This window comes from Strix uralensis, chromosome 8, assembly GCF_047716275.1.
Source record: "Strix uralensis isolate ZFMK-TIS-50842 chromosome 8, bStrUra1, whole genome shotgun sequence".
In the NCBI taxonomy this organism is placed as follows: Eukaryota; Metazoa; Chordata; class Aves; order Strigiformes; family Strigidae; genus Strix; species Strix uralensis.
Window position 1 is genome coordinate 13,865,393 of NC_133979.1, and position 25,170 is coordinate 13,890,562.

Below are 25,170 nucleotides of genomic sequence, written 5' to 3' on the forward strand. Positions count from 1 at the left end.
ATCTTGAGCTAAAAGATATCATAACCCAAGAAGAAACCTTAATATGCCAACTTCTTATAAAAAAAAAAATCTCATTTTAAACACATTATTCTTAAATTACAAGAAATATGTACCTGATAAACGGTAAATAATTTTAAAAATAGAAAAACTGCACATGAGGTTTTGCTTTTAAATAAAAACTTGAGGAAACTAACTTAAAGAACTTCATTATAGTTGTTTCCTCAAAAAAATACTACCAACTTTATCTACAAATTACTAGAAAAGGACCCTACTATGGAACAACAGAACAACTTACCTCTAAGCACGCCCAAAGGTTGGGTCCTCTGACTTTACAGTCCTGACAAGTGCCCTATTAAAGTTAAACACACAAGCAAAGTATTATTTCATTTACTTTCACCAGTAAACCAGTTACTTTCACCATTTACTTTCACCAGTAAAAACAAATTTGAGACAAAAATGGGAAAAAATACTGTAAAGCTCAGTATCAGCTGAATAATTTTAGAACAAAAAAAGTATGTGTTGATAACCAACCCACTTTTAATCTTAAAATCAGAATATTTTTCCTAGTAAAACCCTGAATCTCTCTCCAAGTTTTTATCTTAAACCAAAAATTGTTCTACTAAACAAAACATAAACATGTATCATATCATATTATTATAAAAATCCTCAAAATTGGATTTTCTTTTTATGTTAAATTTATAGGAAATGAAAGTGACAGAACTTGTAATAACTACAAATTCCTATTTGTGAACAGTCAACACTACCTTCAAAGGTTTACAAAAAAAGATGCAACATCAGAGAAACATTATAGCCCGCAGCAGCAAATTAACAGTTACACATTTCAGATAAAGAAATTTAGCACCATGGACAGAAGAGGGTTGGCTTTTCATCACCTTCCAGCTACTAAAATGGGTTACAATGTCTTTCTTTGTTCTATTTATTAATAGTAGCTGGAAACCAAGAGTTCAGGTAGGGGCAGTTTCTCAAACAGTGGCTCCTCCATCAAAAAGTGAACTGTTAGGCAAGAAAAACTTAAGGATAAATTTCTTTGTTAGTTTCTACTTGAAGTCAGTTATACTATATTACATTAACATTCCAAATAACTAACTGCTACAATGGCAGTGTCTGAAAAGTTCAAACTTGGTGTTATGCGAACTCTTTTAACTAATATTTCCATCAAAACTTCACTTGCTTTGGAAAACACTGCTGGGAAAGGTACACTAAGTGTTAAGTACTGAAAAATAGTTTTTCAGTTTTATCAGGTCCGTAATTCTTCCCATACTTTGTTTAAACCTTACTATTCCACTACAGAAGATTTTATCCGTGCTTAACACTTAAATGTGTCTTATACATGACATGTAGCTAAAATAAGTGACCAGAGTTAACTGTGATAGGAAGAAAGTAAGCTGCAGCAACTCACATGAGATTTCTGTATCAATTCCTCTTTTGTTATCTCACCAACTGATTCCAAGTGTGGGCAATTGCTGCCAGGCGATGACATTTCAGAAGCTGTATTTTCTGAGATCCTGTAGCCAGGATCTTCAAGACCAGGGAATCACTTGTCGACAGAAGAAAGAATGAGTAAAATCCAATTCCTTACAGCTGGCAGCAATATTAGGTATCTAATATGCAACATATACATAACTTTTAAAAGAATGTGCCTTTTTAAAGTAAGTTAGTATAAATAACTTAATTATTAACAGTTAAGAGAATCCAATAGTCCAAATTAAACACAGCTGACTTCTAAAAAGAAAGCTTCTGACTTTTAGGGCATAAACTAACAAAATGCTGAGTGGAGCAAAGATGGTTTGGATTAATTATTTAACTTCCTGGCCTCTACCATGGCACCCCAACGACCTAAGAATTACAATTTTCAAGCCTACACAGAACTGATGGTGTCTTTGTATATTCTGAAAAGGATCTTATGCAACACTGCTGAAGTGTGCTGAAGCTGTGAAGGATAAAATGCAGGAGCACACAACTTGTTTGTCAAAGGAGAAGGAAACTTTATCTTGGTTTTATTTATTTACAAAGACACATTCTAGATTGAAGCATATTATGTATCAAAAGCAAACTGAAACTTGTAACTCACATGTAGTACTGGACACTCAGCAAGCTTTTCTCTTGAGTTCTCTCTGTCCATCCAAGGTCTCTGATGCAGACACAGAAACTTAACAGAAATAAAGAATGCTAAATAGAGTCACTTTGGCATTATTATTTTGATGGTTGCACAGAAAGCTATGATGTTCTACAGAACGAAAATAAACAAAATGAACTCAGTAACATTCTTATTATACAAGTCCTCCAACTGACTCACGCAGATAAGAACCAAGAGCTTTGTTACGGTTTTGTCACTTAAACAATTACTATTGATGACTCCATCTCTCCAAAGACCAAGAAATTTTAAGCTTTCTTTGCCCAACCATTATCTGTCCAGTCTAGCATTCCCTTATCAAGACTTGCAAATAAGCTTCCATCCTAACTCAGTGACGCACACTCCTTGATCTGTTCGCAGCCTTTAGCACTGTTATCAACATCTCTTTCCACTTTGCCTGTTGGCTTTGGTAACTTTAGGTTTGTTTCTTCCGCTATATGACCAATCACTTCTTTGAATATTAAGTAACCTAGGGCTTTGACAGCACGGAGGAAAACAAACCTTGCCTGGTAGGCATCTCAGACACAACTCCTAGTAAACTTTCAGCTTGTTACCTTTGACTTAGTCTTTACTTCCACTGCCTTGCAATAAGATCCCTTTGAATCAAGAGTCATTTCAGTTCCCTTTGGTTATCAAAGGGGTTTTATATGTGTGTGTGTGTGCACGTGTATAAATAGTCTATATTATTCCTATAAGCATTCCTATACAAGTAATATTATTAAAGTATTATTTGTATAGGAATATACTTTACATAATTTATGACATACATGCATGTATATACCTGCGTATATATACTTAGATGTACTTTATTTATATATAAACAATTATTTATAAATAATACACAAGATATTTTTTATATAACATGCATGCATATACTCGCTATGTGCATCTATCAGTCTTTTTGAATGTCATGTTAACAGCTGTTCAATAAAATATTTAAGAACTTATCTCACAAGACTGGAAATACTACAGTAAATTAATAATTCAGGATTTTTTTTTCAAGATGAGGTGTAAATTCTCTTCCTACACCAATGGCGTGACATTTAAAAAGCATTACTCTCAAATATAAGCTGCATCTGGAGATGTCCTCAGTTCAGTGTCTATTTGTAATTGTTGAAAGACACTTCAAATACAAAAATGATACTTCTTCAGGCCAAACCTCAATTTCAGTCATATGAGCAATTCTGCTTTGAACTGTAAAGTTCCTTTTCAGACCAGAAATGGAAACGTGAATGTATGTTTCATCTTGTACATTTTGCAAGGTCTGTTAAAGCATTAAAAAGAGTCAAGTGAGTTTCAAATAAAGCCTGAACAACCTTAAAAAAAATTCAGTGTGAATTAATGCTGATTTAACAAATGCTTTAGAAAGACAGGTATAATGGATTAGTAAAGCTTTAGGCTTATTTTTTTTTTATTGAAGAAGCTTTCTGAATGCATTATTCCAAGTAATAATACAAAGCAATGAATGAAGTGGAGACTTCACGTCACCCTACCAGATTTGTATTTAATAGCTACTTTTCACACCTGGAACTGCACAAATCAAAACCTCCAGTCCTGAACAAAGCGAGGAGTTCTGCTCATGTCAGATTCTGTTTCTTGGTGCAATCTGCATCTTCTCAGAATAATCATCAAAAAGACCAAAGCATGTTGAAACTCATGTACCTATGGATGTGATTCCTATTCCTGTCCATATGGAAAGCATCCCTTGTAGAAGTCTAGTTAATGTTATAGATTATTATGTTATTATATGGGCAAAGCCAAATGGCCTTTCACCTTTTGTTAACAAAATTCTTATACACCTCCTTCCATCCTGTAGCAACCGTGATAACACTGCACTGCCATAACCTTGGTAGCTTAATATACTTAGCTGCAGTAACACATTTTGTAAAATTTTATGTTAAAGTCTAAAACTGTAAAATTAATTTCAAAACCATGATTCATCCTTCATCTAAGTCCCAGCAAGCCCAGGGTAGCCCCTCCCTCACTCACTGCCCTTCCTCTATTTCACCGCTTCCTACTCTATCTGGAAAGATTGCTTATCTTTCTCTACTGACGGATCTCAGTAACACATCTGCTTTTTCACAAGCTTCTGCATTGTGCTGACCTCATCCAAAAGCCAATTCTTCACATTTTCAGTAATTAACCACTAATTTGTAGCTTCTCTTACATTCCATTGTATACCTCTGTTCTAAAGCTGGAGTATCTCCCTACTTAATGCCCCCAGTGATATGTGATAGTTTGTACTGGGAAAGTACCTAGATACCTCATATGAACAGCTCATAGGAACCAAAAGTTTATATATTAGATAAACACCAAAAGGCTCTGGAAAGGATCTGGATCTGTATCAGCCTTCCTCATGTCGCAGAACTCTAAAAAAAATATTACTGAGACAGGAATTCTTAGACAGCAATCATGTGTCCAGTGGTAACAAGACTATTTCTGTCACCTTTATGGACCCTTCAGAAGTATTCCGTGGTCTCACAGGAACCTTAGAAAAATCACAAGCTGAAAACTATGGACCTCCATATACAGGATACAAGAAGTATCTTTGTTTCACTATGAGGTTAAAAATTAATTAACTGGGAGTACAACTCAAGTTTTCATACTAATTGTTCCTGATCATATTCATGCAATGAGATTCTCATCAAATGCTCCCCATATATTTGGGGGAGAACTTCACAGTTTATTGCTGTCTCCATTGTTTCCACTAAAAGGTTTGTTTCAGCCCACCTATCTCAATGCATCATACTACATCTTTCAACTAACTGAACCATGTATTGTTCAAAAGAACTTGTTAATACATTTTTGCTTAGTGCTTGCATAGAGTCATACTTCAAAGAAAAAAAAGAAGCCCGTAACACTTATCTTGAACTCGCAGTCTTTTTTTCTGTTCCTGTTTATTCTTTGTATTCACTAAAAAAAACCCATTTGTTCACATGAGCCATCAAAGAAATGTGAACCATAATTTAAAGCATCATGACTATTTATTATTCAGCAGAATTCCTTGGCATCACAGACTTGTGTGATGCCTACCATGGAAGATCTATCTACACACACTGAAAAATCCCAAAAGCTAAGAGAATTCCAACTGATCCTGAAAATTATCTTAAGCTCACGCAGGGAGCCTAATATTTCCTAAAGAAATATAATAGATTTTACATTCTCTCAAAAATGTTTTGAATTAAACTTAATGTTTTCATCTGCCTAGTTATAGTAGTTAACACTTCAACAGGTGTTGAAGTAAACAAATACACATCTTCATTCCACTGATGTTCTGAATTATGGAGCCATTTTATCAGATCATTTACAGGGTTCAGTAAGGGAATAATGGTAGAAGATTTTAAGAATAAAAGGATTATTCTGAAGACAGCAATTACCTAAACTAGTAATCGTATCTTCATTACAGGCTTTTATTATTGTGCCTGTATAACTTCTGAGTAACAGCATATCAAACCAGTAAGGTCTAAGTTCAGGATTCTTACTTGCACTCACAGTTATTTTACTAGTGATGCACTGGAACAATCGCATTTAACATTTATTTTCATTTTATGGCAACAAAGTAAGGGTGACACAGGGGCGCAACTTTGTATCTGAACATTTAATTACTTAGAATACTAAAGATCTCTGGAACTTCCCTGATTACTTGCCATATAGATATTTTTCACACTTCAGAAAAAACCCACCAGCACTCACTCCAAACTATACATGCCCTAGACATATGTATTCAGATTTTTAAGATGTGTAATTTTTTATCCATTTTCTAAAGAACTGTGTTGCTCTTTAACAACTTTACTGGATCCTTTTGAGAATTTATTACAGAAATTACTTCAGCATAACAATGTATGTGAACAATATTGTTACCAAACTTGAGAATAGTCTTCTTAGGTCAAGAAATAGGGAAGATTAACCTTAATTTCACACCCTGATTTCCTTTATATTCTGTTAATCAGTAGGTGGTTTTGATCTTCATCTCCCACCCCTCCCTATTTCTACCTTTTTCTAATCTATCAACTCTAAACAAGAGTATCCCATTTTCTTGGAAAAAAAATGACACCATCGGTCCTAACTCTGGTAGAAAACTTACTTTATCTACTTAGGATAAAACCTGGTATTTTCCCAGTAAATGACAAAAGAAGGCTGCGTAAGCTGATGAAAGGTATCTGGTCCTTCTCTTCAGGCACCAAGAGCTATCCACTCAAGCAAGGCATAATTTTTTTTAAGACACTTTCATTAGATTTTTTTCTGTCATGAAGCATTGTTTCCAAAGAGAAAGGACATTAAAGTGCCTGAGTTGAGCGAATATCCTCTTACAGGGTTAGATATTTTTCATTTTACAATTGCCTTTTAGGGTATATAGATTGTCTATTCATTTCTTTCTTCCACCACTTTAAATCCTAACTCTGAAACCCATCAGCTGACCTTTATGCTTCTAAGAGGATTTTCCTAACTCTGGCTTTGCCTGTGCACAGAAGCCGACAGTGATTTTCCACTGGGTGCTACACCAGCCTTTTTTCTCCAGTTTATTTCATCCCTCGTACACGGTGACCTAAGCGTGTGAATACCTCAGGGAACGAGCAGCGTAATTTACAGGCATTGTTTTTAGGAATTGCATCGTATCTACAGCACCGTCGCCGCATGGCTTCAACTCTGGCAGGTATTTGCGTAGATGGACTCAACGCTCCTCGGCCGCTCCCGGCAGGCAGGCCGGTAGGCCGGCAGGCAGGCCGGCGCGCCCACCCCGCCTGCCGGCCGCCCCGCACGGCGAACCGCTGGCTCGGAGCGGGCGGCCCGCGCCGCCGACCCACCGCCCCGCAGCTCGGCCCGACGGGGGAGGCAGGCAGGCCGCGCACCGCCGCCGGCCCCCGCCCAGCCCCCCGGGGGCGCGGCGCCCCGGCCGCTGAGCCGGCTCCTACCGGCGGCGGCCATCACCGTGCCGACACGTCCAGCTGGCCGAGCCGCCCTGGACTTTGAGACCGGCCGGAGAAACCGCCCGCCGCGCTGCTCTCCCCACTCGTGGATGCCGGGCCCTACCCGCCTTCCCCGCCGCCGGCGGGACTCTCCCCCTCTTACCGGAGCAGCCGGGAGGATGTACCGGGCGCGGAGCCCGGAGCTGAGCCGGGCCGCGGCCAGCCCCGCAGCTTACACCGATGGCGAACCGCAACCTCCGCGGACAGCGACCCTAGCGAGCGGGCGGGCGGCGCTGCCCCGCCCGGGACGCAGCGGTGCAGAAGGCCGCCGTGGCGAAGACGCGCGCCCAGGCCGCGGCTCCGCCAGCGCCTCGGCTCACGGACAGACGCCCACCGGCCGCGGCTGCGGCACCACCACCCGTGCGACGCGCCCCGCACAAAGATGGCCGCGCGAAGCGTCTCCGCCGCTCACATGAGTGCCGCCCCACACAAAGATGGCGGCGCCAGGCTCTCACCCTAGCTTGTCTGGTCGTCCGTAGCAGGCGGCTGCCCTCTGTAAAGATGGCTGACGCGGACTCCTAACGGAGCGGGTCACTCTCACGTGGCAGTGACAGGGGCTGCCTCCCGGGCGACCCCGGCCGCTTCTCGCTGTCCCGGAAGCAGATCCCCTGCCGGTCTCCTAGCAGCCGCCGGTGCGGGGAGGGAGCCGCCCGCGAGGGGCCGTGGCCGCTGCCGCGGCGTTCGGCAGGTAACCGGGGGCGGCAACCGTAGGGCCGCCGCGCAGCGGGACCCGGCCCGGGCCTGTGTGCGGCGGGGCGCGGGCGGGGGGGCGCGCGGAGCCGGTACCCCGGCGCTGGTACCCCGGCGCTGTCCGTCGCCTGCCCGAGGCGCCGCAAGGCTCGGGCACGCCCGCCCGCGGTGCGGGGGCTGTCTTGCTTGGGGAGGGCTTGGCAGTGCCGGGCGGAGGTGGCTTCTGTCCCTAACGGGGCCGGTGACAGGGGTGGGGCTCGCTGTCCCTCCGAGGCAGGCCGGGCCCCGCTCCGCGTCCCGCGGTGGGCAGAAGCTCCTGCCCTGAGGAAACGTCTCCGGCGCAGCACAGCCCGGCCGGAGGCATCGGCGGAGGGAAAACGGCCGGTGAGTAAAGCTGACCGCTCCCTCGGCCTGTGGGCCCGCCCTTTTCTAGCACCTCGGTCCTGGATGTCACACACTTGGCCTTGGGTTTAGCGTCAGGGACTGAGGGGGATGTCGCTTTTTCATGGGGGAGATTACATCAGGCTGTAGTATTGCTTCATCGTGTGTCTGCAAAAAAATTGAAGCTCTGAATGAGATAAACTTTTTTCTGTCTGCCTTCAAATCTTTTAACTCTTTAGCTGGCAAATATCTTCTTTCAGCTGTAGTGATGTCAGAAAAAGGGTTGTTGCCATGTATGATTTGGAGGATATAAAAAGTGAGCTGCCAGCTAATGAAAGCAGACTGAGTCCTCTGTAGATCCTGCTTGTACACACACAGGTCTCTGCACAGAGCAGTTGGAAGGAATGGGGCCTAAGCTGAGCCAGCAAATTTGCTGTCTTCTCATTTAAGTACAAGTCTTATCTCTACTCAGAAACATCAGTCAAACAAGTCCTGTACTTGTTATGTAAGAGCTTCGAGCTTGTAGAGGAAAGCTGTCCTGGACTTCAATTGCATGATTTAGTGTGTATCCTTCATTTGACAGAGTATTCCAGAGACCATCTGTGACTGTTTTCAAGGTAGTTCCACTATATGAGGTTATGGGAGAGAAGGAGCCATGTCAGAAGAAGCTGTTACTGAGGCACGATTTTCTCTGAAGACAGTAGCTTTACGGGTATTTAATCTTCCCCTTTCTTGGTATTATTCTCTAAACCAGGTAATATATACATTATCTAAATATTGTCACTTTTGATATACATTGAGAAGTTTGATGGAAATGTTGTACTTCCGAGCTTAATGTGAATTAAACTTATACAGAATACCTTGATTTTTAGTGCATTCAGAACACTGAACTAAAATAATCGGGGTTTTTTTTTGTCTTTTTCTGCTAATAAACACTTAGTATATCATCATATCTCTGACTGAGGAGACTGCTTTGTCTGCAATGTCTGTATGTCTTCATTTTGCAACAGCACAATGATTCTCATCAAATCAAATATCAGAATCCTCAAGTTGTCTTTTTTTTTGGTAGAATTTTTTAGGTATTTAAAAACTAAACGTAACTGTCATTAAATTTTGAATAATAGTGTTGAGTGTGGTCTGAAATACTTTCTAGATTGCCAGTACCATTCACCAAATTAACCTGAGTGATAATTCATTAATGGAAATCAAAAATCCGTGTTCTAGTTTTCAAGTCACTTGTGTTTAAGTGGCACATAGCTGAAACAAGGCAGTGATTCTTCAAAAGCAGGCTATTTTTTAAACCTGTTCAGGTTTTTTGCTGGCTTTATTTTGTTGTACCTGTGGAAAGACCTTCAAATAAAATCTGAAGGTTCTATTCATCACAGTATTTCCTTTTACAGATGGCCCTGGAGTCATTTATTTTTATTTTCTTTCATTGATACTATAGGCTAGTTTTCACTATCAACATGGATAGCGGTCACTCAGATCTGGCTGGAGAGTACATTATGATCTTAGTTTTCAGGCTGACAAAAGCTGGAAGTATTGTGAAGCTGATACTACTTATCTGCAGGGAACTGTAAAATTTGTCCCTAGAGCACCTTCATGTCAAAGACAGGGAGGAGGAGCTGTAATTGTGTTGTAGAGAATCAGAGAAAGAGGTGTTAGTTGCTGATAGCTACATACGTGATAAATGATAGAGGGAAATAAATCAGAATGACTGGAGAAAATATTAAGGCTTCAGTTGTATCCTTCAGAGAATAAATTTCTTGAAGAGTGAGCCATATTCTGATGCCATAATACACAGGAGAAAAAAAGTTTCTAGTTGACTGTACAAAATGCAGTCCAGTAGATTTTTTTTCATTCTGTGTATGCTGAATCATTGACAAGGATAACTAAAAGAAAAAAATTGTTTGAAATTAGGAATGTCAATACTTTTTAAAAAATAGATATTATCAGGTCCTAATAAAGTTCTGCTTTTAAAACCCATGTCTTTAATATGACTGTATTTTATTTTTAGTGAATTAGATGCTTGTAAGCAAAAGCTATGTCATTTTTCATATTTGCATGTAAATACTTTTTGAAGTTTTACTGCATATAAACCAGAATGAGATATTCTCAGTCTAGCTGCCTCTTATTATTTTCACATCTTTTTGGTATTTAATATACTTTAAAATTCACGCTGCAAGATCACTGATTTATTTTTTATGTTGCAGCATGTTCATATCCTTTTTAAATACCATGTGCAACTCTATTATGTGCATCTATTAACTTTCCTTAGAGGTTTTCATTTCACTGTTCATTTATTTATGATCATGTTTGTAGGAACAGACAAATTTTAAAAAAACCCACTTACAGTTCTTTGAAGCTTTAGTTCTAACATTTAATTCTTCAAGCTTCAAGCTTAATTCTTAAAGCTTCAAGGTTTTCATCTCCGTTACTTGGTTATTAACTCTTTTCTGTGAAATACAATAGTCTTTTGTAAGAATGTGTTTGTGCTGTTTCAGGGATTTCCTTTTCCTCACAGACTACAGTGCTAGGCTTTCGGCCTTGGTCAAGAGACAGTACTACTTCAGGATACAGTACCACTAAGGACAGGGTTCTCAAGTCAAGGTTTGACTTGTTGATTACAAACTCAGTGCAGAGCAAAGATTTCAATGAATGCTTCTTTAAATTACACAGCTCTGATGATATGAACCAATAGCACAGCAACCAGGGACTGCCAGAGTGCCATGGTACTATGTGTGGGCAGCTGTCTCTTGTATGAGGAAACATGTTACAGAAACACTATTATCCCTAAGGACTGCAGATCTGTTTTTCTCCCAGCAGTCTGTTCAAGCAGCATAGATTTCCTCAAGATTTCAAGAATGTGAACTCTAGTTTCCAGTTAAATGGCTCTTTTCTTCTTTGTCTATCTTGTCACTTTGAATTTTTATGAACTATGTTAATGGCTTTTAATTCGAGTTGCTTGTATATGTGGTGTTAGGAAAGCTAAAGCCCTGATAGAATTAAATCTGGCTAGGGACATCAAGAGCAACAAGAAAAGCTTCTGTAGGTATGTTGGTGGTAAAAGGAAGACTAGGCAAAATGTGGGCCCTCTCCAGAAGGAAACGAGAGACTTGGCATTTACACAAGATATGGAGAAGGCCAAAGTACTCAACAACTTTTTTGCCTCAGTCTTCACCAGCAAATGCTCCAGCCACACCACCCAAGTCACAGAAGGCAAAGGCACGGACTGGGAGAATGAAGAACCACTCACTGTAGGAGAAGATCAGGTTCGAGACCATCTCAGGAACCTCAAGGTGCACAAGTCCATGGGACCTGATGAGATGCATCCACGGGTCCTGAGGAAAGTGGCGGATGAAGTGTCTAAGCCACTATCCATCATATTTGAGAAGTTGTGGCAGTCCAGTGAAGTTCCCGCTGAGTGGAAAAGGGGAAACATAACCCCCATTTTTAAAAAGGGAAAAAAGGAAGACCTGGGGAACTACAGGCCAGTCAGTCTCACCTCTGTGCCCTGCAAGGTCATGGAGTGGATCCTCCTGGAAACTAATGCTAGGGCACATGGGAAATAAGGAGGTGATTGGTGACAGCCAACATGGCTTCACTAAGGGCAAATAGTGCCTGACAAATTTGGTGGCCTTTTACAATGGGATTACAGTGTTGGTGGATAAGGGAAGAGCAACTGACGTCATCTACCTGGAATTGTGAAAAGCGTTTGACACTGTCTTGCATGACGTCCTTGTCTCTAAATTGGGGACACGTGATTTGATGGATGGACCACTCAGTGGATAAGGAATTGGCTGAATGGTCCCACTCAAAGAGTTGCTGTCAGTGGCTCAATGTCCAAATGGAGAGCAGTGATGAGTGGTGTTCCTCAGGGGTCAGTGTTGGGACCAGCGCTGTTTAACGTCTTTGTCGGAGACATGGACAGTGGGATTGAGTGGACCCTCGGCAAGTTCACTGATGACACCAAGCTGTGTGGTGCAGTCGACACGCTGGAGGGAAGGGATGGCATCCAGAGGGACCTGGACAGGCTTGAGAGGCGAGCCTGTGTGAACCTCATGAAGTTCAAGAAGGCCAAGTGCAAGGTCCTGAACATGAGCCGAGGCAATCCCATGCACAAATACAGGCTGGGCAATGAGTGGATTGAGAGCAACCCTGAGGACAAGGACTTGGGGGTATTAGTGGAGGGAAAACTGACTGTGAGCCAGCAATGTGCGCTCGCAGCCCAGAAAGCCAATGGTATCCTGGGCTGCATCACAAGAAGTGTGGTCAAGGGAGGTTATTCTCCCCTTCTACTTCACTCTCATGAGACCCCACCTGCAGTGCTGTGTCCAGCTCTGGGGCCCCCAACATAAGAAGGACATGGACCTGCTCCAGCGGCTCCGGGGGAGGCCACGAAGATGATCAGGGGGCTGGAGCACCTCCCCTGTGAGGACAGGCTGAGAGAGTTGGGGTTGTTCAGCCTGGAGAAGAGAAGGCTCCAGGGAGACTTTATAGCGGCCTTCCAGTACTTAAAGGGGGCTACAGGAAAGATGAGGAGGGACTTTTTATCAGGGAGTGTAGGGATAGGATGGAGGGTAATGATTTTAAACTGAAAGAGAGAAGAATTAGATTAGACCTAAGAAAGAAATTCTTTACTGTGAGGGTGGTGACACGGGAAGAGGCTGCCCAAAGAAGCTGTGGCTGCCCCCTCCCTGGGAGTGTTCAAGGCCAGGTTGGACGGGGCTTTGAGCAACCTGGTCTAGTGGAAGGTGTCCCTGCCCATGGCAGGGGGGTTGGAACTAGATGAGCTTTAAGGTCCCTTCCAACCCAAACCATTCTGTGATTCTATGAATTTTTGCTAATTTAAATATCTGTAAACCTGCGACTGATGAGTATCAAAAATAAAATGTTACAATTAAAAAAAAAAGTTTTATTTAGAGAAATATGTTTAAATACATGTTCTTCACAAATTGAAACACCGTGCAAATATTAGCTTTTGGATCTTTCATTCTTTCACAGTGCAAGAAATAGTCTAGTTGTGAAGGGTGGGTTCCTTCTCAGTACTTTTTTGCTGTTAGAAGAATCAGTTGAAGCCCTATATGGTCCCGGCATTAAAAAGAAGTTTGTCTGGAAGTAATTTCCTTAGACCCCAGCAGTTTGTGGATTTCCAGTATACCTTATGGTTCTTGGTGCTGCAATATGCCTCTCAGTGTAGCCACTCACTTTGTTGCACCAACCGCTTTGTAAACTCTCTCACCTACTGGTCATCGCAAATTTTGAGAAGCGGTTAGTCTATGTCCTTACTCAGAGTTGGTTGTTTCTCAGGCTGTGTGAGAGCAGCATCTCTGATCTCCCTCAGATAAGCTATAGCCTAGGTTGAACACACCAAAAGGAAGGAGGAGGAAAGGTGGGAGTTAAGGAGTGTATATTTCCAATGAAGTCATAGTCTCTTATTTTCAGATAAAGCTTTCCCCTGGGTTAAAGAAGCTTTTCACGGTAACAGCAGTGAGTGCAATATCTGTTATTTTTCTGGCCCATCACTTTAAAAGAAGACGTGGAAAGAAAAACAAGAAAGTGCCACCATGGGAACCAAGTCATCTAGTATTAGAGTGCACCAAAGCAGCTGCATCAGAAAAAGGTACGTGAAAGAACCCCCAAGGTCTCTTTTTTTGTTTTCTTAGAGGGGAAGAAGAGGGGTGTGAGGGGATGGGCGCGCAGTAGTAAAACAAATTATTTTCCTTTAATGCTGAGTAGGTTTGAATTATTAAAGTAAAAACTGTGCAAATTAGGAACAAAATTACAGTGTGTTTATAAATAAGCTGGTCTTGTTCTCAAAGGTGAAGCTTCCATCACGAATTTGGATTAAAACTTTTTTTATCAATGGTGTATTAACAATGGGGTTTGCTGTTCTTGTGGACATATGTCAGTAGTGAGAAAAGCAGAGTTAATTTTTTATGGGATGGGAAAATACGCTCAAATGCATGTTTATTGTCATAGATATTGACTGTTCTAATTTGTAGTTTCTCATGTAGAACTGTAAAAAAAAATAATTGTTGTTGCTTCTAAACTGGATTTTATTGAAAAGAATAGGTATAGTTCTTAATAGATCTTGCTAACGAAAGATACAACGTTTTGAGTTTGCAGCAGCTTTAAAATCACTGTATCTCTTAGGTTCTAGTTGTTCCAGTAGTCGTCAAAACTTGACTCTTTCTCTGAGCTCTGCCAAGGAAAAAGGATCTCAGTCTTGTATCTATGCAAATGGAGGACTTTTCAGTAAATACTCCGGTTCAGTTCAAAGCCTGGCCTCGGTACGTAAAAGTGTTTTAAGGCTCTTGAATGTCTGTTAACTTGCACTGAATATGCACCTGATGGTTTCACTGAGCTGAAACAACTTTCCTGAACAAACTGCGCAGAAGGTGATGCTGAGAAGGCCATGGTACTTACTGTATAGTAAAAAGAGTTTCTAGGCAGATGGCTTGGGTGGAAAGTACTCTGGTAGGAATGTAGTTTTAAGGATACTCTGTATAATAACACTTGAGAATTTGTTCATTTTTTTTTAAGGTTCAGAGTGCCACCTCTTGTCACAGTTGTGCTTGTGCCAATTCTAATTCCTGGGATAAAGCAGATGAAGATGATATTAAACTTGTCAATATTCCAGTGACCACACCTGAAAATTTATATTTGATGGGTAAGTTATAATAAGCATATTCAGCATCTACCAACAATGAATGTAAATAATTTCTTGGTTTTGTGGCAAAGTGACACTTGCACAATATTACTGTGGTTTTCTTTCACAGTGTCCTGTTGGCATGTGTCTAAGAACTTTTCCATAAGATAATGAAATCTTGATCTAGAGTTAGTTTTTCAAAATATGTATTTTTTAAATTCCTTTATTTGTAGTAGTAATCCATAAAATTATTTTTAAAAGTCAATAGGAAAAAATACATTGAACATTGTTGCTTTAATCGTATTGTGAACTTCTTTATCTTATTAAAAAGGCAGATATCTTTTTTTTGTTAGACTGGGAATTACTGTTTTAAAAACTTACATCCCTGCTATAATCGTGCTTATTAGCTACATAGTTTCCTGTGACTCTAAAACGTGAATACATATGGAAGCTGTGTGTTTGATGGAATGGAGGTATTCCTGATCTCCCCTAGGTATGGAGCTTTTTGAAGAAGCACTGCGTCGATGGGAGCAGGCACTGACTTTCCGTAACAGGCAAGTTGAAGATGAAGCAAGTTGTGGTTCCATTAAGCTGGGAGCAGGAGATGCAATTGCAGAAGAAAGTGTAGAAGTGAGTATATTCAATCTGTAATCTACTGTTGCTGCCCTGACAATTCATAGCATTTTGTTACCTGAATCTTTTTAACTTCTAATTCAATTACCAAAACTGAGAATGAATTCAAATTTCCAATTTAGTGTTATTACATTTAACGGACACCTAACTTTGTTCCTTTTGGTTTTTTTGGTTGGTTATTTGGAGGAGGGGGAGGGAAGGGAATTAGCTTTATTTATTTTTTGGTAGTTGCTGTTGCATCAGTGTTTGCTTCTGGATGGTATTATCAAGATACCAAATATACTAGTTCTATGCACAAAATCCCTTGGGTCATCCCTTTCTTTTATGACTACGTGAGAGGATATCTGCTTAGCAAAGATAAAGGTCTTGGGAAAGATGATCCATTTATGAATATTCACAAATAATATGCTTGAACTTTATTTGTATTCCTTTGTTCTTATGAACTAAATTTTGAAATAAACATACACCTGTGTGGCTTTCATTATTTCTAGTGCAGTAAACATCATGGATCATTCAAAAGTATTTTAAAATTTAGATTTTATTTTTATTACACTAAATAAAATATGTGTGTATACGTTGGATGTTGAAGTATTCATCTGACAGTGTCCTTGTGCGGTTTGTAGGAAATTGATGTGGCACAGTTTGCTCTTTGAAGGCTTAATATTCTTAGATTTTACAAAGGAATCTTACAGACTGCAAACAAATAGAAAATCTTCTAATGCCTGTCTTCTTGCAGGATATCATTAGTGCTGAATTCATTCATAAGCTTGAATCCCTTCTTCAAAGAGCTTATCGTCTTCAAGAGGAGTTTGAAGCCACCCTTGGGGCCTCTGATCCTGCTTCTCTAGCTAATGATATTGGTGAGTACTCCTATTTTACATTAATATCGCTTGTAATAATGACTCCTGGGGTGGGGAAGTCACTGAAATATCCACTGAGCAGAAATACATTTATCAGTAAATAAACAAAAAAAAACCCCAGGTTCTTTACATTATTTAATATTTGATGTAGTGCTTGTATTTTAGATAAGAATGGACTGAGAAGAAATTTTCTTCTTTGTGTCTTGTCAGTATACTTGAGAATTTTCAAAATACTTCTCCACTTTCTAAAGTTTATATTTACTTGGGTATTTAAATATTTATGCAGTAAGAATATATGACCCTTTTTATAGCATGGGTGTATTAGAGTGTTTCAAAAGACATACGTCTTTTTTGAACTGTCAAACTCTGTATGCATGTACTTTTTCTTTTTTTGGTTTGTCATAATTTTTTTATAAAAAACCAAAACCAAACCAGAATGACTGAGTCTGAAACAGATATCTGTTACCAAAGCTCTTCTCCCTGGTGACTGAAATTTTTCACGGTTATGAGTGACTAAAACCAGGATGTTAAAATGACAAATATAATGAGTAGCTGCTGCCAGACATGTTGATTAAGTACAGATAGTTTGATTATTTAAAGAATTAGTTTAAGATGTTCTTAAAGGCTGATACTATTATGCTCTTTCATAATTCAAGATCAAACATCTGAACTCAGCTGTTAGACTTTAAAGGCGGAACATATTCTGGGATTAGTTTTAGTCAGTGGTCTTGTTTGTTAGGCTTCAGCTTGACTGACACGAGGTGGCAGTACTCTCATCTCTTAGCCCTCATGTTACTAAATACAGCTCTGAGTAAGGTGGAAATTAAATTTAGGTCAGAGTTGGCTTTCTGACATATCTGCACACACCTGTTAATGTAATTCTTAAAGCAGAAAAGAGTTTGAATGTTTTATTTTGGTGTCTGAAACCATAAGCCCTAAATAAAGTTGCATTGTATATCCATTATTAAATTACAAGTTTATTTGTAATGTCTGTCTTCAGGCAAAATTAATAAAATGGTATTCAAAGGACTCAATGTGATGTTCAATGTGTTTAATTATTGTTTTGCTTGGTTACCCTGGAAAATTTATATTTTATTTTTTTAAGATGTGATAACTGGATTCTTGTTTATCACGAATATTCCGAGAATTGAATTCCTTCCAAGTGTTCTTTGTAGAAAACATTTGTGATCTCTTGAGTAGATGCCTGTTACTTTATTATGAATTTTATTTGTGCTGGCCCAGATGAGTGAGGAAAACAAGTAAAGAAGTGGTTTAGTGAGTAGTGTTTTCACTGTTCAGGATTTGGGGCTTTTTCACCATTATCTTGGATTTGTGGCTTGAACAGCAAGTAATATATTAGAGAATGTTTCACTTTTTTAGAATTTTTCAGAACAAAACCAGAAGAACATCATCTGCTTCCAAGCACTGTGGTGCTTGGAAGGTTTAATACAGCGGATGATTTTGTTCAATACTCAATATAAAAACATTTATTCACTCAAAATTTCTTAGTTTACTTTCATGTGGGATATGATACTGAGTGTAGTGTATGAATGTTTGAAGTAGGACGTTTTTGAGATTGACAGTTTTTTAGTAACTTTCCTGGAAGGGACAGAAAAGTATGTTTGGGAGAATCCTAGATGCTCTCTTGTGGGTTTATTCCCCCCTCCCTTTTTTTTAATTTTTTTTTTTTTTTAATTTGGTAATCTAGTGAAAGAAAATGAAAGCTGCTGTCAACAGACTTTCCTTTACTACACAAAAATGTGCATGTTAACATGTAATACTTATTTTGTTTCACTTCTATTGAAAGCTTTGTATTACTCTTCTAGGAAGTAGGCTAGTATAAATATTGATCACTTGTTTTCCTTTTTGTGTGTGTATGTGTGTACACATGTGCAGGTATTAACAACAACAGGGATGTAAGGGTTCAAGAGCCACAAGAAAAAGCAAGTCCAAGAAAATTATGAAATCCCAGTGACCAAATCAAATAAAGATAGTACAGTATTCTTTACACTACTAAGAATAATATCCTACTGCAGAATACAAATGACAGTTCTGAACAGAAACAGAAATGAAGGTGCCTCTGCTCTGTAGTAGGAATGTGTATCATTTGTGTCAGAAGAGGCAGCATCTGGTAAATCTGAATCAGTAGTCCTGGACAATTTATATCCAAAATTTCTTAAAGAAGCTAGATAAAGAAAGCACCCTAATCCATTGTTTACTATTCACTAATCTTGGAAGGTGCAAAATGTTCCAAATGATTGGGAAATCGCCAGTTTAGTTCCAAATCTTAAAAAGCAAACCACCCTAGAGCTCCAACACCCAAGTTAAGCAACATGCCTGTGAAATAGTGTTGCTAATCTGCAGTTCTGTTACCACAGACAACATAGTAAAAGGTGTAATTAGTGCCAGCTGGTATGGTTTCAGGGTAGGTAGTTTTTCTTGGACTGTAGATTTTTGAGAGATCTGCAATTTGGGGGATTGATATAGCACACGTTAGATGATAATAGCTCACCGACATGAACGTTTGTTTATACTTCTGTCCACTGTTAAGGGAAAAGTTTTCTTTTTAGCGAAGATGTTTGGTCAAACATTGTAACTTTATCAACTACATAGCTGATAAAATCATTTGTAGAGCTGGAAATTGATTAAAGAAAATCATTTAAGACATTGAAAGCATTGAATTAATGAAAAGGAAAGTTTAGTAATACTGATCTGAATTATTTGTTTAAATGGTTACAATCTTAACAAATTAATTTGAATCCAGGAAAGTATGGATTGTACATACATGTGAGAGATTTTAAAAGAAAAATAATAGAGAAACACTCTTGGAATGCATTAGGAAAATTATGCATCACAGTCAGTGTAAGTTCTTAGCACAGTGCTGTAGAAAAAACACCACTGCTAATCTTTGGCTGTTTGAAAAGGACAGCATGAGCATAGAGACAGAGATACAATCTTGTTTTTCTATGTTTTTAGAATACTGTGTCCAGTTCTGTTGTTCATGTTTCAGAAGATATGGAAATACTAGACAGCTCAAAACAAGCCATAAAAATGATCCATGTTTTGGAAAAGCAAGCTAATATGTGGTTTAAGTTGCATATGTCCAGCTCCTTATTGAAGAAAATACTGAGAGGTGACTTACTTGTTCTGAATAGCTACTTACACATGGAAAAGGTATGTGGTGCTGGGGGTTTTGTAGACCTTGTTGTCAAAGTCATAACCAGATCCAGTTTCTGGTTGTTCAAGTGAAACAAGTTAAGTTCTGAAGTAAGTTGCCTCTGAGGCATATTGAGGGTATTTCAGTGTTTTAGATAAAGATTTTTTTTTTTGGATGCTGTTTTGAGGGATATTTTTATTCCTCTTTGAGAGGAAGAGATGGACTTGGGGGTAAATGGTCATTGTGGTCTTTCTGGCATTTAAGCATTTCCCCTTACTACTGCTCTTTTTTCTTCTTTTGTGGGCCTTGGAGTGAACAAGAAAAAACTTTTGTTGTCCTTAATAGGATCATAACACTTGTAGCTTGTTGTTAGAATGCTTATAACCAGCTTTTAAGCTTCAGGGTTTCAACTGTTGACTCACAAGAGTAATCAAAATTATTTGCTTTGTTTTTTCTCTTATACACATGATGGTTAGATATAGTTTGTGGATTTTTCTTCCATTTTCTGCATCTGAAGCATTTGTGATTAGCCACAGCTGGAGACAGGGCTCTGACAGTTGGACAAATGCTATCAAGTGTTATCAAAAGACTTGCTACACAAATGTCTGACTAGCACTTCTTATTCAGAAACCCTGGGTTATAATGAACTCCAAATTTGGTCAGGAAGGAAACTTTCAAAGGTAAAAATTTCCATCAATTTCTGGTTTTCAGCTTTCTCTCTAAAATCTTATGTCAGACTTCTGGGGCTCCTGAAACCACACTCTCCCCTACTTGTCTACTAGTCACAGATGTTGCTCCTTCCCAGAACCTTTAAATGTATTGCTTCCCAGACCATCATTTCCGTCTCCCTAATCAAATTAAGATCTTAGTGCTGCCATTGATCAATCATACCACAGACTTGCTTTTCATTTTGTGATCTCACTTACTGGTTCAAGTTGGTTGACATGATAAACAATTTGCCAACCAGCTTTGAGAAACAGCTTTCTGGAGGAGACCATGGTAACATACAACATACAATACAACAGCTTGTCACTGTAACCACTGTCTTTCATGATGTGGCTGAAAGTGCTTCTCTTCTGTCTGCTATGACAGGTAAAAGGTAGCTTGTCAGAGCCAGCAATCATCACTTGAAGTGGTTGCATGCTGTTCTTGTGTAAATGAGCACCTCCAAGTGTTTCTTTTGTTTCTTAGTTATATGTAAATTAAATATTCTCTCTTCCAGATATTTCTGAATATTTAACTTCCAGCAGTGCAGAAGATACAAGTATAAATAAATACCTTTTCTCCTTGTGGGTAGAATTCTATTAATAGTAATATTAAAAGTAATTGCAAATAATAATTTTCAACTCTGTAAGCTATTGTTGAGTGATAAACAATAAATATAGCCCTGGAAAAGACTTGCATTTTAAATAGACAAAATAATGGAATGCAATTATGTTCCTTTTTGTTGCATTCTCCACTGGACTTCTAGCATTATCATATAAAACAGCAAGCTAAAATAGGATTTCTATAGCAGAAATATTTCTGGACATGAAATTAAAACAAATATGTAGAGCTGAACTGCTGCTGGTTTTGTGCTGATCCTCTTAGGACTGTGAAACAACATGGGAAGCCTAGAAACAGGCTTTCCTGAGGCAGGCTATAAGCTGCTCTGAATCAAGAAGGAGGCAATTGGCAGAAAACTGTGAAACAAAATATTCGTCTTGTTATTTCCAAGGGGTGAAAGTGAGGGGCTAGAGGGTTAAAAGCTTACAATACTTCCTGCAGTCTGTCCTTGAAGAAAGTTCTTTTTTTTTTTTTTTTCCTTTTTAGATCTTTTCTAGCAGACTGAAATGTTAGTTGAGCTAACTTGGGAGGAATGCAAAGAGTTAGGAGAGAAACAATAGCTTTACTTACTAGCAGAATTGCAGGTCAGAGGGGAAAATTCTCAAATTGTAGGGCTCCTTGTCAGTACTGAATTCATAATACTTCATATTATTATTTTGACTTCTACTGTAAAAAGAAATGCTGGCACTCAAACTAATGGTGACTTCTGTACACTGGCCCTTAAACTTTTTGATAATAACATTAATACCTATGCATTGGTTACTTTTTTATTTTAAAAAAACATTTACTTTTTGTATTAATTATATAATTTAAAACAAATTAATTGTTTGAGCCACTGCAGTAAAAGATCTCTCACAAAGGTCTGTGTTGTTGGATGATTCTGTTGGAAGGTTTGTCTGTTTCTTTTTTTAATTTTCTTCTCACACTCAAAGATATGCTTGGCATTTTGGAGAGAATAAGCACAGCCTTTAACCTAGTGACAAAACTCTTTGGAAAACATATTTGCATATTAGAAACCTTTTCTCCAGCTGCTCTTAAAACAAAAAAGTCTTTGCATAATCAGTGAAGCTGTTGAAAGCTCGTTTTTATATATTTTATTAATACAGACTTCTATAATGTTTTACTGTCCACAGATGAATATCTAGGGCCTGTATTCTCCTTCCTGCCTCTGAAATGTTAATGGAAAAATTTGTTTGAGAATATTATGTTTTATATGCACAAGAAATGTTTCTAATTCTCAGGCTCCAATGAGGGGCTGAGCAATTCGTAATAATTCATATAGGTGTGCTCTAGTAGTACATACTGTGAAATAATTTCAAAGCAGCATAACTTTTTATGATAGTTTGAAAACGTTTGCTTGCTTTGTGTTCCTTGAAGATAATTTTAAATTAAGTGATATCTTAATTTCTTGGAGAAGGAGAAGACATCTTTCTAGTGGCTGAAAGAGAATTGAAATCAAAACAAAAGAAAACAATAGCTTTTTCTTTCAGTGTGGAAATATATTCATCCCAAGAAATGCTCTTATAAAAGAAAGAAAATTATTATTAGGTCTGAGGAAAAGCCCAGAAAAGTTATTCCAAACCTATTTTTAAAAACATAATTCATGTTTTGAACATAATTTAGTTCTTAGAGTTTATGGAAGTTCAGTAACTGCTGAAGCTTACTGCGTTTCACTGTGAGGTCTCTTGTATTGCAACTTATTGCTGCAACTCCTTATTTCTGACTCACAATAGATACTTAAAGGGCAGATGTTTGAATTGGATAGTATGTCTTCTGCTGTGAATAGTATTTAGGACTTTCATTTAAAGGCATATTTGCCCAATATAAATTGTGCTTCCTTTCTAAATTGCCTTCAGCAAAATTCTTTACCAGAAAGCACCTAAGCACAATGTTGAATAGTAGAGTAAGGTTAGTAGTTAAAAGTTCAATTTAAAACTGTAAACAAAAATATTTCTCCAAATGTGTCTATGAAAAGATTATAATGCTTGGCTTTCTCAGTGATACTCTTAATTTTGGCAATACTGTACTAAAAACTCAAAATAGCTTTGAATAGACCTGCAGTGAAGTTACTGGTACTGAAAAAGATTAGTATTTGATAATCTGTATCTTTATGTTGGTATTTGATAACCTGGAGTGTATATTTGTGTTTATCTTAAAAGCTGAAGTTTCATTGCGTAGTGAAACAGATTAGCTGAAGTCTTTTCAGCAGTGTCTCAAAATAATCTGTTTTACTGTACACTGAACCAACAACATTGGAGAACTCAAGGTCACTTGCTGTATGTTAGGTTGGGGGGTGATACGCATAGAAATTTCCAAAAACACTTCCAATAGATCAGAAAGAGTCCATTTCTGATTTTTGAAGACCCTTGTTACCATTTGCCCATCAGCTTTGCTCTTAAATCCAACCATGCAGGCTATTTATACACTTGGTTGCTTTTCCTTAAATGGCATCCCTGAAACCTGTCTTCTTTCTCTCCACACCAAAACTCCTATTGAAGCCCTTGTCTCTCTCACTTCTTGACTCCTGACGTGTTCTCATGTCTTGCCTTGTCCATTTAAAACTTGCTTCTCTCACATGGACTTAACTGTTTTTTATAAAAATCACCTTTACTCATTCTTCTGACCAGATTATTTCTTTTGCTTAAGCTATCTCCCTCAGGAGCTTCTCCAAATGAAACACAAGCTATTCCTCCTTTTAGCTCTAAGGGCTGCTCATAATTGAGCCACAGTCCAACTACCTGATTTAGTTCCCCAACCTTTGTTCAGTTAGCTGTTCCTGTGCTTCCCTGATCAGTCCTCCTAACACAAAATCCATCTGCTGTTTTTCAACTGTTTCTGCTTGTTCCTTACAACATTTGAGCAGCTGCAGTCGTCTCTTTCCCCAGATCTCTTCTTAGCATGAGCTTCCTCGTTCCACATAGTTACCCGGGCAAACTCTGATTACCACCTTCTTTTTCCTTTCTTCTCTGCCCATCAATTTTAAATCCCTGATAAAAAGGGGGAAATAGAATGAAGCTGTTCCAGTTCCGTACATGAGTAAGGACCATTTGTACAGCAGTTTATGCAGTTAATACCCCACAATATTACTCAACTAGGACTAGTTTTAACGTGTGCTGTATTATCTATGTGTTTATAACCTACCCCACAACAGCAAACACACATGACTAACGCTACTTTAAAGGCATATTTTTTGAGCATTCTTTTTGCATCTTTTTTGTTGGCCATTCTAGTGCTTAGTTTTAGTCAATAGCTTCTCCTGGTTTTATTTTTGTTTTGGTTTTTTTTTCCAAACCTTTTAAAAAAGTACACGTATTTACCTTCTTTTTGTGTAAAGAAAACTGATCTTTTTCCCCACACATCAGGGCTTGATTTAATAACCACTTGTCTTCATTTTGAACACTTCTGAAAAGTGGTGTGTAGAATAAGTGGAAACAGTCTTCCAAAGGCAGAAAGTTACTGCTTTTTTTTTTTTTTTTTAACTCCTCTCACATGTTCTTATGGTATGTTCTTAACAAGTTATAGTTTAGAAATTCTTTTTCTTACTAAAAAGGATGTACATACACTTAACTTCTATGTGTTTATATACATTGTGAATATAAATGTTCCAGAGGCAGGAAAAATCATACCAGACAGATGGCAAGTAGTGAGGACGGGATAAGTGTTTATTTTTCTGGCTGGAGTATCACAGTGTGAGGTTATATAAACTGATGATCAAGAACATGTTTTGGCCCATAGGGCTAATTCCTGTTTTAGAACTTCTACTAAAACAATTTATTCTTGCATTAAAGTCTGTTTTTAAGAGAGGCTTGTCTGAAACATTCTTGGGCAAAATGATGGAAGGGGAGCCAGAACGGGGTAGGGGAGATATAGACAGTGATAGCTTCGAGTTTGAAAAAACTTCAAAGGTAATCAGCTCTCTTAGCTTTGTAGCTTAATCTTGAAAGTGCAGAAACAACATTTTGAGCATTTCTGATTGCTTTTGAGCACAATATCAAAATGGAATATTGACAGAATTGTATAAAATCAGCAAGTGTAGCTCTCTACACTATAGTTCCTTTACTAATTCATTAGTTCATTAGGACTAAAATAGATGAACTTCTGTCTGTAATTTATTTCCAAGGTCTTAAAATGAAAATGTGTCTGTGTGCACACATGCAAAAGCAAACAACCTTTCTTAACTGATGTGTCTACTATGTTTAAATCTTGCTGCTGTTTAAGTCAAAGTCTCTGACCCATCAGCCTGACATAAATGGTTGTAGCATATCCTCATAGCAGTTGTTTACTAGGCTTGTTATTTAGTACTAGCCATACCCCATTGCTACAACAATACACATTCATTTACATAAGTT

The 25,170-nt window shown here is 38.6% G+C and overlaps 2 protein-coding genes across 8 annotated transcripts in view; one reads left to right on the plus strand and one right to left on the minus strand.

The window, feature by feature from the left end:
* The window catches only part of USP33 (ubiquitin specific peptidase 33), a 44,222-nt gene extending 36,501 nt beyond the window's left edge, over positions 1 to 7,721 (minus strand). For 3 of the 7 annotated variants that reach the window (XM_074876332.1, XM_074876331.1, XM_074876327.1), the window contains exons 1-4: positions 7,226 to 7,485; positions 2,093 to 2,170; positions 1,421 to 1,558; positions 296 to 349 (exon numbers count right to left, since the gene is read on the minus strand). In XM_074876332.1, the coding sequence (XP_074732433.1) occupies positions 296 to 349; positions 1,421 to 1,501 (135 nt within the window). In that variant the 5' untranslated portion in view covers positions 1,502 to 1,558; positions 2,093 to 2,170; positions 7,226 to 7,485. Of the gene's footprint in view, positions 1 to 295; positions 350 to 1,420; positions 1,623 to 2,092; positions 2,191 to 7,225; positions 7,487 to 7,577 lie in introns of those variants that run through there. The other 4 variants (XR_012629848.1, XM_074876328.1, XM_074876330.1 and 1 more) reach the window with 4 other exon arrangements.
* A 150-nt stretch (positions 7,722 to 7,871) lies between these two features.
* MIGA1 (mitoguardin 1) overlaps positions 7,872 to 25,170 on the plus strand; it is a 44,572-nt gene continuing 27,273 nt past the window's right edge. The window contains exons 1-6 of the mRNA XM_074876355.1: positions 7,872 to 8,947; positions 13,639 to 13,816; positions 14,350 to 14,486; positions 14,740 to 14,866; positions 15,339 to 15,475; positions 16,215 to 16,338. Of these exons, the coding sequence (XP_074732456.1) occupies positions 8,849 to 8,947; positions 13,639 to 13,816; positions 14,350 to 14,486; positions 14,740 to 14,866; positions 15,339 to 15,475; positions 16,215 to 16,338 (802 nt within the window). The 5' untranslated portion in view covers positions 7,872 to 8,848. The remainder of the gene's footprint in view (positions 8,948 to 13,638; positions 13,817 to 14,349; positions 14,487 to 14,739; positions 14,867 to 15,338; positions 15,476 to 16,214; positions 16,339 to 25,170) is intronic.